The 16,594-nt window shown below is 65.2% G+C and overlaps 2 protein-coding genes across 2 annotated transcripts; both read left to right on the top strand.

The window, feature by feature from the left end:
* Positions 1–447: 447 nt before the first annotated feature.
* C27H2orf42 (chromosome 27 C2orf42 homolog) lies at positions 448–10,363 on the top strand. The gene is made up of 9 exons (XM_075174735.1): positions 448–541; positions 2,901–3,738; positions 4,560–4,670; positions 4,994–5,098; positions 6,428–6,532; positions 7,788–7,895; positions 8,735–8,835; positions 8,919–9,081; positions 10,046–10,363. The coding sequence occupies exons 2-9, from the start codon at positions 2,913–2,915 to the stop codon at positions 10,246–10,248; spliced, it is 1,722 nt and encodes a 573-aa protein (XP_075030836.1). The 5' UTR covers positions 448–541; positions 2,901–2,912; the 3' UTR covers positions 10,249–10,363.
* A 2,984-nt stretch (positions 10,364–13,347) lies between these two features.
* Positions 13,348–16,479, top strand: LOC142093517 (small ribosomal subunit protein uS3m-like). The gene is made up of 4 exons (XM_075174736.1): positions 13,348–13,437; positions 15,145–15,219; positions 15,294–15,405; positions 16,135–16,479. Exons 1-4 carry the CDS (start codon positions 13,405–13,407, stop codon positions 16,416–16,418), a joined length of 504 nt encoding a protein of 167 aa, XP_075030837.1. The 5' UTR covers positions 13,348–13,404; the 3' UTR covers positions 16,419–16,479.
* The last annotated feature ends 115 nt before the right edge of the window (positions 16,480–16,594 follow it).

A 16,594-nucleotide genomic window follows, 5' to 3' on the forward strand; every position in this document is an offset into this window, starting at 1 on the left:
TGTGAGTGCTTTACACCCGGGTAGCAGAAGGTGACCGGAGCTCTGCAAACCTATTCGGAGGCCAAAAACGACCTTCTCTGTCCTACCTCTTAACCAGCTTTCAGAAAAATTGCAAAAAAAAACCCGAAAAAAAAAGAAAAAAAAAAAAAAAAAAAGGAAAAAAACCCACCCAAACTGAAGCTCGTTGTGTGCTCTCTTTTCTTACTCCCTGTCTCCGCGGCCGGCTCTCGCCCTCCCCGGGCCGAAGCGGGCGGGAGGGGAGCGGCTGCTCGGGGAATCTAGGGGGAAAAAGGCCGAAATTGGGTCAATTCTTGCTGCAACGGCGCCGCGAGGGCCGCTGGGAGGTGTAGTCCGCGGAGGTGCGGTAGCGCATGCGCGCTGCGGCGCCTCCACGGACTACACCTCCCAGCGGCCGCCGCGGCGCCCCACGTGGCGTCGCCTGACCAATGGGAGCGAGCGGGTGGGCGCCATGGCGGAGGCGGGGCGCTGAGGGCCCTCGCGGCGGTCCGGGCAGGAGCGGGGGGCGCGCGCCGCCGCCCAGGTAAGGAGGGGATGGGGGGGGGCCCGCGCCCGCGGGACAGGAAGTGACATCACGGGGGGGCGGGGAGGATGCTGGGAAACGGCGCGCAGAGGCGGGCGAGGGGGGGAGCACGGCGGGGCGGGGGGGGTGGCCCCCGTGATCCCGCCCCCCCCCGTGATCGGCGGGGTGCGACGTCACGGCGACGCCACGGCAGTGACGTCAGCGCAGCGCACGCCCGTGGGGCCGGGGGTGGGCGAGGCGCTGTCGTTGAGGCCGCCCGGAGGAGGGAGGCGAGCCGGGGCCTGCTCCTGAGGCGAGCCGGGGCCTGGTCGTGAGGCGACCCGGGCTGAGCGGGGGCCCCGCTCCGGGTGCCCGGCCCCGCGGGTGCCCCAGCCCCGCTCCCCACCGTCAGGGTGGGGGCACCCGCGGGGCCGGGCACCCGGGCTCTGGCTGCCCGCGGCTCTGGGTGAGGGATGGGCGGCTGGGCTCCTCGGCCGCACCGGCCCTTCCTTTCCCCCGCGGGGGATGCCAGTGCCCCGCTCTCCGTCAGCGCAGACCCCCGGTTCCCTGAGCTGTGCCCTGTCCCTTGCAGTCGAGCCGGGAGCTCCCACCTCCCGCTACTGGCAGAGTTTATTCCGTGGAAATAACCGTTGAGGGCCTGGGAATGGCTGAAATCGCCACAGGAGCACCGGGAGCCGCTTTTCGGCACCCCATGCGACTCCTCACACCCACCTCAAGGTGCTCGGTGCCGACGTGGCAGCTCTGGCAGTGACAATAAACATCCCTCTGTCTATTGCCCGCTGCCCGCGCTGGGCGCAAAGGCTGGCTTGAAGTCTTGGCTCTGCGTGCAGTGCCTGGTTTTGCCCCAAAAAGAGGGTTTTGGTCATAGCGGGGAGCACCGGGAGGAGGCAGGGGTGTGCGGGGTTTGAGTGGTGCCGGGCACCCCTACCAGCCCGCTTTGGGTCCTGGCGTGACAGGGACAGGGCGCTGTGCCAGCCTGGGCAGGGGAAGGGGAGAAGTGCTTGAAGCCTGTACCAGAACTGGTGTGGCCAGCAGGAGCAGGGAGGTGACCCTGCCCCTGTACTGGGCACTGGTGAGGCTGCACCTCGAATCCTGTGTTCAGTTCTGGGCCCCTCACCACAAGAAGGACATGGAGGTGCTGGAGCGTGTCCAGAGGAGGGCAACGGAGCTGGTGAAGGGCCTGGAGCACAAGTCTGATGGGGAGCGGCTGAGGGAACTGGGGGTGTTCAGCCTGGAGAAGAGGAGGCTGAGGGGAGACCTCATCGCTCTACAACTCCCTGGAAGGAGGTTGTAGCGAGGGGGGGTCGGTCTCTTCTCCCAAGTAACAGTGATGGGACGAGAGGAAATGGCCTCAAGTTGCGCCAGGGGAGGTTTAGATTGGACATTAGGAGAAATTTCTTCACTGAAGAGTGGTCAGGCCTTGGAACAGGCTGCCCAGGGAAGTGGGGGAGTCCCCATCCCTGGGGGGATTTAAAAGACGTGGAGATGAGGCCCTTAGGGACATGGTGTAGTGGTGGACCTGGCAGTGCTGAGTTAACGGTTGGACTCGATGATCTGAAAGGTCTTTTCCATCTAAATGATTCTATGATTCCATGATTCAGGCAGGATTGCGGGGCCAGCGGCTCTCCCACCGCTGGAGTGGCTCACCGGGAGTCGCTTTCTTGCTCCTTGGCTGCCAACCTGGTGCAAAAACCTCACCCGGGTGGATCTGGAGGGGGAATCGCCCCATTTCTCTCCTGTCCACGCAGGGTTTTCTCTCCCGTCGTCCCTGCCTCCGGGCTGCGATTTCCACCTCGGTGTCTCTCAGAGCAGCTGTGCTCTGCGTCCCCTCGCCCGCGCGTCCCCCCGCAATGGAGGGCAGCTCCATGTATGTCCCATGTCCTTTATTTAAGTTTATTGACCCCCCAGGGGTGACCCTGTGGTGCCGGCCACGAGTGCGCATGTGCCAGAAGCAGTCTTTTTAGCCTCATTTTTTCTCCCATGCATCCGAGACTGGGAAATAGGCACCGGGGTGGCGGCATCGGGGTCCGGTGCTTCCAGGGGTGGCACTTAGTCGCTCTGTGGCAGAGGCACGCTGCTGTGGCATGTCCTGTCACAGCCGGCTGTCACTTCAGGCCTCGGTTGCAAGGCAGGAGCTGGAGTGGCCAGCGTGGGACTGCGGCAGGGTGGCACAGTGACCGGCAGGGACGCTGGCCCGTCCTGCCGGGACCAGGCAGCCAGTCGCTTCCCCCTCTCTCTCTCTTTGTCCCCTCCGCTGCTGGGGACAGCCACCACCTCCACGTCCCCGCTGTCCCTCCCGTCCCGTCCGCCACCCCAGGCTGTTAACTCACCCCCGCCTCCCCGATCTCTGCCCGCCCAGGTTCCCCCGAGGATGGAGCCGGCGTCGGTGAGGACCAAAGTCCCCTCCTTCCTGTCCGACCTGGGGAAGGCCACGCTCCGGGGCATCCGGAAATGTCCCCGCTGCGGCACTTACAACGGCACCCGAGGCCTGAGCTGCAAGAACAAGAACTGCGGGACCGTCTTCCGCTACGGCACGCGCAAGCAGCCCAGCGTCGACGCCGTCAAGATCATCACCGGCTCCGACTTACAGGTTTATTCGGTGCGGCAGAGGGATCGGGGACCGGATTACCGGTGCTTTGTGGAGCTGGGGGTCTCGGAGACGGCCATCCAGACGGTGGACGGGACCATCATCACGCAGCTCAGCTCCGGCCGCTGCTACGTGCCGTCGTGTCTGAAAGCAGCCACGCAAGGTGTGGTGGAGAACCAGTGCCAGCACGTCAAACTGGCCCTGAACTGCCAGACGGAGGCCACCCCGCTCACCCTGAAAAGTTCGGTGCTCAACTCCATGCAGGCTTCGCCCGAAACCAAACAAACCATATGGCAGCTGGCGACCGAGCCCACGGGGCCGCTGGTGCAGCGGATCACCAAGAACATCCTGGTGGTGAAGTGCAAGGCCAGCCAGAAGCACAGCCTTGGCTACCTGCACGCCTCCTTCGCCCAGAAGATGAGCGCGAAGACGCTGGCGGATCACCGGTTCTCCTGCTCCTGCCAGGCTCTGAAGCCCGGCAAGGGCGGCGCAGCCGAGGAGGAGCCGCCGCCGCCGCGCTGCATTCACTTCTTCGCCTGCATCTGCGCCTTCGCCAGCGACGAGAGCCTGGCGCAAGAGTTCGCCGACTTCCTCGCCTACGACTCCGGCGGTAGGTGGGGCGGTTGCGATGCACAGAGGATTTTGGGGGGGCGGGGGGGGGGGGGGTGTCGAGGGGCAGTGTCGGGCTGATGCCACCCGCTCCCTTCCCTCCCGCTCCTGCCCTGGCAGCTGCCTCGCTTCGCCTGGGCTGCGGGGCGAGAGCTGCCCTCGCGTCTGCTGCCTGTCGGCGCTTCGTTAGCTGGGGCTTCATCTCCTGCTCCCTCCTGCAGGCAGGGAGCTTTGCGGGCAGTGATTCCTCCCGGGCCGCAGCTTGCTCTGGGCTCCCAGCGTGTGGGAGCAGAGCCGGGGGCTCCCTGCGCTCCCCCGGGAGCTGGGGGGGGTGCAGATCCTGCCAGGCTTTGCTGCGATGGGCGTTCGGGGCGAGTCGGGTTCCTCTTCTGGGCTGGGAGCCGGGTGTCCTCTTCCCTTTGGGCCAGAGCAGCGCTGGGGGAAGCCCAGCTCGTTGTGAACCCCCCCTCCTGCGGGTCCAGTCCCCCGGGGGGGTTGTGCACCCCGATAGGTGCGCCCAGATAATCCCACCTTGTCTTTAGGCACCCAAAGGTGAAAAATCCGCCCCAAGGAGAGCGACCTGGGTGATGTGAGTGAATAAAAAGCGCTGCTCGCTTCAATGTTCCCCCCCCCCCCCCCAAGAAGCGTGTCTGTAGGGCCGGGAGGACTTTGGGGTTTCTCTGAGGATGTTTGGGGTGTGCTGGGAGGTCTCGGGGGGGGGTCAAGTGCCGGCGTGGGGAGGGGGACGCGAGACCCCACGTCCCCGCAGTGCTGCTGCACGTGGTTGAGACGCTTTTAAGGACAGAGTCTTGTTTCTCCTAGGTCTGAAAGGGATCGTGGTCCCGCAGTTGGTCGGCGGCCCCGAATCCACGGTGCAGGCTGGGGAGGCGGCTGCTGCCAAACCCAAGAAGAGGAAAAAGGATGTAACGCCCGGTGAGTGTCCGCTGGGGGCTCTGCGGGACGGGGCGGACGTGGTCTGAAGCCAAAAGCTATTGCCCGGCTGGCAGGACCTCGGGAGCGACAGCCCCGCCGTGATCTGCCGGACTCGTAGCCGGCCGCGTGCCGTGTCCGGTGCCGGTGGGAGCTTTCAGAGAGGCTGTGGGTGCCGGCACGCTCCTGCCCTGCGTCCGAGTGGGTCTTTTAGTGATCGTCAGTGGTGTTAAGGTGGCAAGAGCTGTGGTGACAGCCCGTGCAAGGGACGCCTGCCTGCGCAGCCCCAGACTTGCACACTGACGCTTTTTTAAACAATCCCTCAGGGGCGCAGGCGACCAGCCCTCTCCTGGCTCAAGACCCAGCTCACAGCAACCCCAGGAGAAGCAGCCTGAAGAAGCCGGCCGTCGCCTCCTCGCTGAAAAGACAAGGTAAGCCTCGGCCACGCGTCTCACCAGCGGTCGGGAGCGCTCGGGCGCCCGCAGCCGGTCGGTTCGTGCCGCCGTAACCCCTGCGGAGGGGACGGCTGAGCCCTCTCCGTCCATCTCTCGCTCGAGGAGGAGAAAACTGGGCTCGGGCACCTCGGTGTCGCCGGTAGCTGCGTGCGTCTCGTGTCTCTCGGGGTGCTGGCATAGCTCTGGCTCGCCGTAAGCGTGGTTGTTAGAGAAGGACGATGCTGGCGTCCTCCCAGGGTGGATTTCTCGGTGGGGCAAGCTTAAAGAAGTTGTCTTGTGGTGAGGCCAGTGCTGCCGTGAGCGGGCAGGCGTTATTAAATATCTCCTAATGCCATTAAGTGCCCTCCTGGATAAAATGGATAGGCGAATCAGGTCAGGCAAAGTTGTGAGCTGGTTTCCAGTGTATTTTTGCCCCCGCTGGTGTTTGCAGCATCTTTTAACGTCCAGAGCTGCTGGGGGCGGGGGGACTTGTCGTAGCTGCAGTTTCTAGTGGCGAATCCTCGCTGACGAGCACGGTGCGGTGCGGGGAGCGTGCCAGCCGCGAAGGAGGTGGGATCTGAGGGGCTGCCTCAGATTGTCGTGTGCACGGATGTAATAACTGCTGTCTCGAGCAGATGGCTGCGCGTTTACTAGATGTTCAGAGAGGGGAGCGTCAGTCCAAAGCAGTGAAAACTTGTGTGTTTTCCCCACGACTCGGCGTTAGAGAAAGCCGCTCTCCTTGCTGGGCCTGGGTAGGAGCCTTGCTTTAGTGCTTTTGTTCCTCTTAGCTTTTGGCCTAGAAAGTGGTACAAATCTCTCCTATTTCCCCTTTTCCCCGAGCTAGTTTTGCTCCCACAGATGCCCAAGCGCGCCGGGGGAATGTCAGTGCTCGTGGCGGGGGGTGAGGACATCGGGTCCCGCTCCCGGGGGTGGGTGAGACGGCGTAATTGTACCGCGGTGCCGAGGCAGGGGCTCTCGCTGAGAGCAGATGGAGGGGTGTTTAAAAGCAGATCGCCGCTGTTAAAGCAGTCTGGCATTTCCAAGCCCTGGGAGCGAGGTGCCCAAGGCAGCGGCGTCTAATCCGATGAGCTGATGGAAAGACAGTTTTGTTTGTTGTCTTGCTGAGCTCTAACACAGGTGTCTGCGCTGCTGGGGGAAACTCGTGCAGGTAAAATGGGGAATACTGGGCTGGAGCTGGCCACAGAGGAGCTGCGCCTGTGGGGCAGCCGGTGTGGCTTGGGCTCGGTTATTTCTCCTGCCCGTCTGGCTTGGCACTTCACTTGTCTGCCGATGCGGATTCTGATTTCCCTTCCCTTTCTCTTGTAGGCTGTAGCCAGTTGCTGGACGAGTCGCAGGTGACCCTCTCCTTCCAGGACTGGCTGGCCAGTGTCACGGAACGCATCCATCAAACCATGCATTACCAGTTTGAGGGTAAGGCTTTGGGGACCACCTCGGGAGAGCCTTCGGGCATGACTCCGCTCCGCTCTGTCATTAAGCTCTTGGCAGCATTAAATGACCATTTGCCCCAAGGGCAGCGAGTGCTTTGCCCGGCTTTGAGCAAACGTTTTTTTTTGCCCTGGGAGGTTTTTATCAGCTTTGATTCTTTCCCCGAACTTGGGCTTAATGCTCATGAGCAGCCTGGTGCTGGTGTTTGTGCCAGGGAAGGGAGAAATGCCCTAAGAGGTTACTGAGGCTTGAATTCAGACTGCCAGGGGCTACCGTCACCTGCGGCAGGGGACTTGTGCAGGCAGCGGGGCCTGTCTCTGGGCCGTCCTCCAGATGGAGGCAGCAGCTCGTATTGAATCCCCCGTTCTTTCATAAAATAAGGAAGAAAATACACGAGAAAAAGCTGTACGTGTAAAGAGAGATCTACCCTGTGATGTTGGGCAGGAGCCAATGTTTATTTTTAATGAAAACTGATTGCTAAAACTGACGTGTAGCCCCAGTTTTCATTATTCTCTGTACATTTCCGTAGTTTGCACTTCTTCCACAAACTAAAGATCTGTAAAAATCCTCATTGGGGGTGTACTTTGTAAGTCTCTCGGCTGTGCCTGGCTGGCAGGTGCTGCAGAGCTCACCTAAAGAGAGGGACCCCAAAAAATGCCTGAAGGGGAGCAGCTCTTTCCAAGCGACATAAGAGCACTGCAGCGTGTCGCATAAGACCAAGACACACATCATGCCATCCAGCAGCCGTCCCTGCGAGGTGTCATTAAGCGCAGGAAGCATGCAAGTACGCTGGCCCCCAGCAAGCTAAGAGCCACGGTCTGTTGTGCTCCATTCGCGGTCAGACGCAATGATCTTAAGAGTCTTTTTCCATCCTAAATGAGTCTGTGGTTCCTAAGGACACTTGCATTGCCACCACTCGGCCCCTTCAGCAGCATCGCCCCAAACAGGGTGGCCAAAAGCCTCAAGGGGCTCAGCCCCCCGCCGCACCCCCAGGATGAGGCAGGCAGGGACACGCTGGGGAGGCGATGGAGGGAGTGGAGGCTCTAGCAGAGAGCGCCAGGGCTGTCACCTGGAGCACAGAGAGCTTGAGGGGGGGGTCACTGCTTCGAAAGATCACAGAATCGCTGAATATCTCAAGTTGCAAAGAAAGTGAACTTGAACAGCGCAGCCCCCCGCACCCCTACGCGGCACTGCCTCTTCCTCACCCTCGCCCCGTGGCTTCTTGTTCGTACCCACACAGGCAAGCCCGAGCCGCTGGTGTTCCACATCCCTCAGGCTTTCTTCGACGCGCTGCAGCAGAGGATCTCCAGCGGGAGCACGAAGAAGAGGCTGCCCAACTCCACGACGGGTAAGATAGAAACCCTTTGTGTACGGATTAAGGCAGGCTGCTTTTGGAGGAAAAACTCAGCAGCCAGGAAAAGATTCCCAACTCCCCCCTGGTTTTTAGCAGCTTTTCCCCTCGCTGCCGCCGAGTGGGAAATACTGAAGCTGCGTGAGCGAGGCCCAGGGCAGAGGACAGGAGCTAAGCAGAACACGCAGCCTCCGTTAGACCGGGAGCTGCTATCAGCCTGCCTGCAGGCTCGGTGCCTGACTGTGGGCACCAGCTCTCAGCAGAGCACAAGTCCAGGCTGCAGGAATAAACCCAGCCCCAGCAAGGCTCAAAGCTGAGACTTTACTCCCCGTCCCCCCCCACCCAGCCCGGGGGAAGTTCACAGCCCTCGCTGCTGGCGAGCGTCCTCGCTGCTTTAGACGCTCTCTCCTACACTAGCACGGAGCGTAAAGCCAGGCTTAAGCACACGCTCGGGGCTCTCTGCGAAGTTAAATGCATCGTGTCAGTGCTGCAGGAGCACAAGTCGCTGCTCAGGACCACCAGCACCAGCTCTAGCCCCAGCCGAACCTCAGGCGTTCTTCACACACAGCAGAGACAAAGCAGCAACAAAGCACCTTTCTTAAGCCCAGTGCCAGTTAAGCTTCCCTTTATCGGCAGCTCTGGCTTAACAGAGTCCTGGAGAAGAGCCCACGGACAAGGACAAAGCCAAATACCCAGGGGCTGCCGCCCAGACAAGGCAGATAGCCACAAGCTGGAGCGAGAGCTGAGGCCACCAAAAAAACAGAGGGGAGAAGGAAGACAAAGCATGGAGTGAGCCTTATCCCCCCCATCCCTCACTGCCCTTTCCCTCCCCGCAGCTTTTGTCCGCAAGGACGCCCTTCCCCTGGGCACCTTCTCCAAGTACACGTGGCACATCACCAACGTCCTGCAGGTCAAGCAGATCTTCGATACGCCCGAGGTAAGGGGGGGAGGCAGCCCCCCGGCCCCGCCGCTGCCCCTTAACCCAGCCCCTCACCCGGGCGCTCCCGTGCTTGCCGGCAGCTGCCGCTGGAGATCACGCGTAGCTTCATCCAGAACCGGGACGGGACCTACGAGCTCTTCAGGTGTCCCAAGGTGGAGGTGGAGAGCATCGCCGAGGCTTACGGGCACTTGGAGAAGCAGCCGGCCATCCGGCCCCTGGAGCTCAAGACCTTCCTCAAAGTGGGTAAGTGGGGCAAGCTGGGCTCCCACCCCACCTGGGGGGAACGAGCCCCCACCCCACCGCAGCTGGGCAACCCCAGCATTTGCTGCCCTGGCCCAGGAGCTCTGGGGGCCAGGAGAGCTGGTCCTGGGGGGCCAGGAGAGCTCACCCCCACCCCCAAGAAAACTCCCCCCCCCCAGCATGGAAGCAGCAGCCCCAGACCCCTGCCCGAAGCCTGGAGCAAGACACCCGTGTGAGCTGCGGACCCCCTGTCCCCCACCCCCAGCAGTTCTTCTAAGTGCCTGGGCCTGGGGGGTTCCCCAGCAAGAAGAGCCCCCCACCCTGGGAGGCCAGTCCCCAGGAGCAAGGGGCCTGCCAGCTCTCCCCGGGGGTCCCCACTAACAAGGCCCCCCTTTTCTCTACCCACACAGAGGGACCCCAGTCATAAGGGGCCCCCCCTCAGACCCCCACCCAGGGGGTTTCTGAAACCCAAAGGGGGGGCCCCCACCCAGAGGAGGGCCTTCCCCTGGGGCCCCCCAACCCCACAGCCACAGCTCGGATGTCTCAGATGTTGGTGCCTGCCCCCCACCCTAAAAAAAAAGAAAATCTCAAACACATGAGAGAGGTTTTTCCAGACACTCCAGCCCCCACCCAGGACAAATACACCCAAAAGCTCCCCTCCCAGCAGCCAGCACTCCGTCCTCTTTAACCCCCCCTCACCAGGCACCTGCGAAAAAAAAAAATAAAAAAAAAACCCAACACACACAAATTGCACAGCAGCCCCCCCATGCAAAAGCCCAGCCCTGGGGGGACCCGTCTTGAGGGGCCCCCCCCCAAAGGCCCAGGAGACCCCAACCCACACAGCTCAGCCTGGCACCCAGAGGGGGTGCTCAGCAGTGGGAGGGGGGCACACAAGCAGACCTGGGGGCCTGGAGGGAGGGATGGAGAGGGGGGGCCCAGGCCCACTCTCTCCCCCTCTCCCCCCCAGGAAACACCTCCCCCACCCAGAAGGAGCCCACCCCCTTCATCATCGAGTGGATCCCCAACATCCTCCCCCAGTCCCGCATCGGGGAGCTCCGCATCAAGTTCCAGTACGGCCACCAGCCCAGCGCCGGCCCCAAGCACCAGCCGCCCACCCCCATGGAGCCAGCGCTGGAGCTCACCCCGCTCACCACCATCACCTTCCCCTGAGCCCCCCCGGGGGGCTGGGGGGGGGGGCACAGCCCCAGGACCACCACACCAGGGACCTGCAAAGACAAACTCCAGCACCAGAAACACCCAGAAAATAAAACTCCCCCTCACTGGGTGCCCTGAGCCTCCCTGCACCCAGCACGGCGGGGGGGGAAAAAGGTGGGGGCTACACCCTGGGAAACCCCCCAGGCAGGGGGGGCTTATACCAAGGGCAACCCCAGCACAGCCCAGGGTTGAAAGGGAGGCTTCAGCCAGGGCTGGGGGGCACCCTGGGGGTCCAGCCACCCATGGCAGGGGAAGCCCCCCCCACCAGCTCCATCCCAGCATCTGCTGCAGGGGAGGAAAAAACCCACCCCAGCACCCACTGCCCCCAGCACCCCACGGGGGTGAGGGGGGGCAGCCCCCCAGCAGCACAGCCACACCTCACCCCAGCTCACCCCTCGCTCCGTCCTCCAGCGGAACCGGGGACACGCATCTTCAAGGCTGAAACACAGGGCTGCTGCGGGCTGGGGGGGCCCATCCAGGACCCCCACACCCCAGGGAGGGGGCCAGGGCCCCCCTGAGCAGCACTAGGGCTGGGGGGGCCCATCCAGGACCCCCACACCCCAGGGAGGGGGCCAGGGCCCCCCTGAGCAGCACTAGGGCTGGGGGGACCCATCCAGGACCCCCACACCCCTGGGAGGGGGCCAGGGCCCCCCAGGGAGGGAGCCAGGGCCCCCCCGGGCAGCACTAGGGCTGGGGGCACCCATCCAGGACCCCCACACCCCAGGGAGGGGGCCAGGGCCCCCCCGGGCAGCACTAGGGCTGGGGGCACCCATCCAGGACCCCCACACCCGAGGGAGGGGGCCAGGGCCCCCCCGGGCAGCACTAGGGCTGGGGGCACCCATCCAGGACCCCCACACCACTGGGAGGGGGCCAGGGCCCCCCCGGGCAGCACTAGGGCTGGGGGCACCCATCCAGGACCCCCACACCCCAGGGAGGGGGCCAGGGCCCCCCCGGGCAGCACTAGGGCTGGGGGCACCCATCCAGGACCCCCACACCCCAGGGAGAGGGCCAGGGTCCCCCTGCACAGCACAAGGGTTGGGGGGACCCATCCAGGACCCCCACACCCTAGGGAGGAAGCCAAGCCCCCCCTGGGCAGCACTAGGGCTCGTGGGGACCCATCCAGACCCCCCCCCCCCGGGCAGCACTAGGGCTGGGGGGGACCCATGCAGGACCCCCACACTCCTGGGAGGGAGCCCTTCCAGGACCCCCACACCCCTGGGAGGGGGCCAGGTCCCCCCTGGGCAGCACTAGGGCTGGGGGGGGGGGGCCATCCAGAACCCCCCCACACCCCCCAGGGCAGTGCTGGAGCTGCCCCGGGCACAGCCCCATCCCCAGGGCATCGCCTGCTGCCTGGGGGAGAAGGGAAGGGCCCCCCCAAGCCGCAGGCAGCCCCCCCAGCACAGCCACATGCCCCCCCCCGCCCCGGAGCAAACCAGCTCTACAAAGAGCCCCACCCCAGGGCAGGGGGCCCCAACACCGAGCCCCCCCAGTTTGCTCCCACGGGGCTGCGAAGGGCCTCGCTCCACCTGCAAGAGAAGGGAAACCCGGCAAAAATAAAATCAAGCTCCATCCCAGCGTCTCTTCTCCCCCCCCTCAGCCCCCGCTCACCACCATCGGCCCCCCCCGAACCCCCAAAAAAAGGGCTGGGGGGGGGGGCACAGCCCCAGGACCACCACAAAGACAAACATCGTTATTCCAGCACTCACCTCCGCTTCTCCAGCACCAGAAGCACCCAGAAAATAAAACTCCCCCTCACTGGGTGCCCTGAGCCTCCCTGCACCCAGCATGGGGGGGGGGGCTACACCCTGGGAACCCCCCCAGATTGGGAGGGGGGGGGGCTTACATCAAGGGCAGCCCCTACCCAGGCAGCACAGCCCAGGGGTGAAGGGCTGGGGGGGGGGGGGGGGGCACCCAGCCAGCGCCCCGGGGGTCCAACCCCAGGCAGGGGCACCCGCTGCTCACAGCAGGGTGGGGACACAGCACCCCCAAACCCACCTGGGGGTGGGGGGGGGCTGAGGACACCCAGCAATGCTCTATGCCCCCCCCCCCCAAAGCAGCAGCCCCACAGCAACTCCCAGTAAGCAGCCAGGAGCTCCCAGTCGCTCCCAGTAGGCTCCCAGTCGCTCCCAGTAGGCACCCAGTCGCTCCCAGCAGCCCCCAGTAGCTCCCAGCAGCCCCCACGGGGATTTAAGAAGCCCCCCGATGGGGCACAGCTGTGCTGGGGGGGCCCAGCCCCCGGCACCGGCGGTCGTTGCTTCGTTAGCGCAGCCGGTGCCGTTAGCGCCAGCGCCCACGCACCCTTCCCGGGGGGGGGGGCACGAGGGCACCGCGTCCCCCCCACCTTGTCCATGGGGTTGACCACGACGCCCCTGAGCGCCTCAGCACCCGCCTGCCCCCAGTGCCCACCAGCGACCACCAGTGCTCACCAGTGCCAGCCTTGTGCCCCGACAGTGCCCTCCCAGTACCTGCCCAGTCCCCCGTGGGTGCCTGCTCAGTGCCTGCCCCCAGTCACCTCCAGTATCTCCCAGTACCCCCCAGTGTCCCCCATTACCTCTAGTGACCCCAGTACCCCCCGTATCCCCCATTACCCCCAGTACCTCCCAGTAACTTCCAGCATCCCCCATTACCCCCAGTGTCCCCCATTACCCCCACTACATCCCAGTACCCCCCATGCGCCCAGTACCCCCATTACCCTTATTGATCTCAGGTTCCCCAGTACCCCTCGTTACCCCCAGTACCCTCTATTACCCCCACTATCCCCCAGTGCTCCCAGTACCCCCTATTACCCTCCATTACCCCCACTACCCCCAGTGCCCCCCATTACCCCCACTATCCCCCAGTGCTCCCAGTACCCCCCACTACCCCCAGTGCCCCCCATTACCCCCACTATCCCCCAGTGCTCCCAGTACCCCCTATTACCCTCCATTACCCCCACTATCCCCCAGTGCCCCCCATTACCCCCACTATCCCCCAGTGCTCCCAGTATCCTCCCAGTACCCTCCATTACTCCCAGTATACCCCATTAACCCCAAGTATCCCCTCCAGTACCCCCCATTCCTCCCCGGCGGCCTCCAGCCGCCAGGGGGCGCCCCCCGGTCCCGCCGTGCCAAGATGGCGGCGCCCGCGGCTGCCCGGGCGCTGCGGGTGAGGGACGGGAAGGGGGGGAGACGGGGGGAGAGCGGGGCCACCGGGCCTGGGGACACGGGGCCTGGGGGACACCGGGCCTGGGGGGCACTGGGCTTGGGGGACACAGGGCATGAGGGACACTGGGGACTGGGGGCACCGGGGGCTCCAGGCCAGGGGGTTGTGGGCTCGGGGAGCGGGGTGGGCATAAGGGACTCTGGGGACACTGGGTATGGGGGACCCCAGGTATGGGGGACACAGGGGACACCGGGTATGGGGGACCCCAGGTATTGGGGACATAGGGGACACCGGGTATGGGGGACCCCAGGTATTGGGGACACAGGGGACATCGGGTATGGGGGACCCCAGGTATTGGGGACACAGGGGACACCGGGTATAGGGGACCCCAGGTATGGGGGACACAGGGGACATCGGGTATAGGGGACCCCAGGTATTGGGGACATAGGGGACACCGGGTATAGGGGACCCCAGGTATTGGGGACACAGGGGACACCGGGTATAGGGGACCCCAGGTATTGGGGACACAGGGGACACCGGGTATAGGGGACCCCAGGTATGGGGGACACAGGGGACATCGGGTATGGGGGACCCCAGGTATGGGGGACATAGGGGACACCGGGTATAGGGGACCCCAGGTATGGGGGACACAGGGGACACCGGGTATGGGGGACCCCAGGTATTGGGGACACAGGGGACACCGGGTATAGGGGACCCCAGGTATTGGGGACACAGGGGACACCGGGTATAGGGGACCCCAGGTATGGGGGATACAGGGGACACCGGGTATAGGGGACCCCAGGTATTGGGGACAGAGGGGACACCGGGTATAGGGGACCCCAGGTATTGGGGACACAGGGGACACCGGGTATGGGGGACCCCAGGTATTGGGGACATAGGGGACACCGGGTATAGGGGACCCCAGGTATGGGGGATACAGGGGACACTGGGTATAGGGGACCCCAGGTATTGGGGACACAGGGGACACCGGGTATAGGGGACCCCAGGTATTGGGGACACAGGGGACACCGGGTATGGGGGACCCCAGGTATTGGGGACATAGGGGACACCGGGTATAGGGGACCCCAGGTATGGGGGATACAGGGGACACCGGGTATAGCGGACCCCGCGTATTGGGGACACGGGACACCGGGTATAGGGGACCCCAGGTATGGAGGACACAAGGGACACCGGGTATAGGGGACCCCAGGTATGGGGGATACAGGGGACACCGGGTATAGGGGACCCCAGGTATGGGGACACAGGGGACACTGGGTATAGGGGACACTGGGTATGGGGGGGCACCAGGGGCCCCAGGCCTGGGGGGGTATGGGCTGGGGGGGGGATGTGGGCATGGGGGGGCCCTGGGGACCCTGGGTATGGGGACATCAGGGACAATGGGCATGGGGGACACTGGGTACAGGGGACACCAGAGACGCTGGGCATGGGGGACACCGGGTACAGGGGACACCAGGCATGGGGGTCACTGGTCGCAGGAGGCTATGATGGGGACACCATGTGGGGGTGGCTCCGGCAATGGTGGCTCTGGGGACAGCGGACAGGGGGTCACAGGCTGGGGAGCGGGGGGGGTTCCAGGCATGGGGTACCCTGGGGACACTGGGCGTCGGGGGCACCGGGGACCGGGCAGGGCCAGCCCCACCCCGGCTGCTGTGGGGTGCCCGCTGTCCCTCACCCCTGTCACCTCAGCAGGCAGTGCCCCGCATCCGCCCCCTCCCCGTCCCCGATGCCACCCGGCACCTCCACACCACCCCCGCCTGCCTCAAGGTAAGCCCCGGGGGTGCCCCCTCCCCGCCTCTCCCGCGGGGTCCCCCCCACCTCTGACGCCACCGTCCCCGCAGACACGGGCGGCGCGGGTGCGCGTGGGCAAAGGGGACAAGCCGGTGTCCTACGAGAAGGCGCACGCCCCCCACTACATCGCCCACCGCAAGGGCTGGCTCTCCCTGCACACCGGTGGGTCACCCCACACCCGCCCGGGGCCGGGGGGGCACCGTGCGGGGCACGGGGCGCTCGTGGGCATCGCGGGGATGGGGGGTGCAGGGATGGGGACGTATGGGGCACGAGGGCATCACGGGCGTGGGCTATAGGGTGTTGTGGGGACAGGGACGTGTGGGGCACCTGGGCATCGCAGGGATGGGGACACGTGGGGCACGAGGGCACCGTGGGGACGGGCCATGGGGCAGGGTGGGGACAGGGACATGTGGGGCACATGGGCGTGGCGTGGGCAGGGACGTGGGGCACGTGGGCATCGCAGGGATGGGGCACACGGGGACAGGGCCATGTGGGGCACGAGGGCACCGTGGGGACGGGCCATGGGGCAGGGTGGGGACAGGGCCATATGGGGCACGAGGGCACCGTGGGGACGGGCCATAGGGCAGGGTGGGGACAGGGACGTGTGGGGCACAGGGGCATCGTGGGGATGGGGCACGTGGGAAGGATGGGGACAGGGACGCGTGGGGCGGGGGCAGGAATACGTGGGGCATCGCAGGACGGGGCACGCAGGGACAGGGCTGCCACGTGGGCGCTGTGGGGACGGGTCATAGGGCGTCGTGGGGACGGGGACACGTGGGGCGCACGGACGCCGTGGGGACAGGGCCGCGCGGGGCGGGCACACGGGCACGGCGGTGCCGGCGTCACCCAGGACGGCGGTGCCGGCGCCGACGACCCTCTCTGTGCCCGCAGGGAACCTGGCCGGGGAGGCGGGCGCGGCGGAGCGGGCGGTGGAGGACGCCTTCCTGCGCCGCTTCCTCTACGGCACCTTCCCCGGCGCGCTGGCGGACGAGGCGGTGCTGAAGCGTCGCGGCAACCTGCTGGTGATCTGCGCCGTGCTGGCGCGGGGCCTGGCGCCCGCCAAGCTCTACTTCTTGGTGGGCTACGCCGAGACCCTCCTCGCCCACTTCTACAAGTGCCCCGTGCGCCTGGAGCTGCAGACGGTGCCCGCCAAGGTGGTCTACAAGTACCTCTAGTGCCCGCCGGGGCCGCTCAGGGGGGGAATAAAGAGGGGGTTTGTGCCCACCCTGCCCCGCCTGTGGGTCTTGAGGGTTTTGGGGGGCACCCCGGCGCTGTGGGGTCCTGGCCCCGCGATGCCCCTGTGCCCCGTGGGGCTCTGTCCCTGTGAACCCCATGGGGTTCTGTCCCTGTG

This window comes from Calonectris borealis, chromosome 27 (assembly GCF_964195595.1).
Source record: "Calonectris borealis chromosome 27, bCalBor7.hap1.2, whole genome shotgun sequence".
NCBI classification, from domain to species: domain Eukaryota; kingdom Metazoa; phylum Chordata; class Aves; order Procellariiformes; family Procellariidae; genus Calonectris; species Calonectris borealis.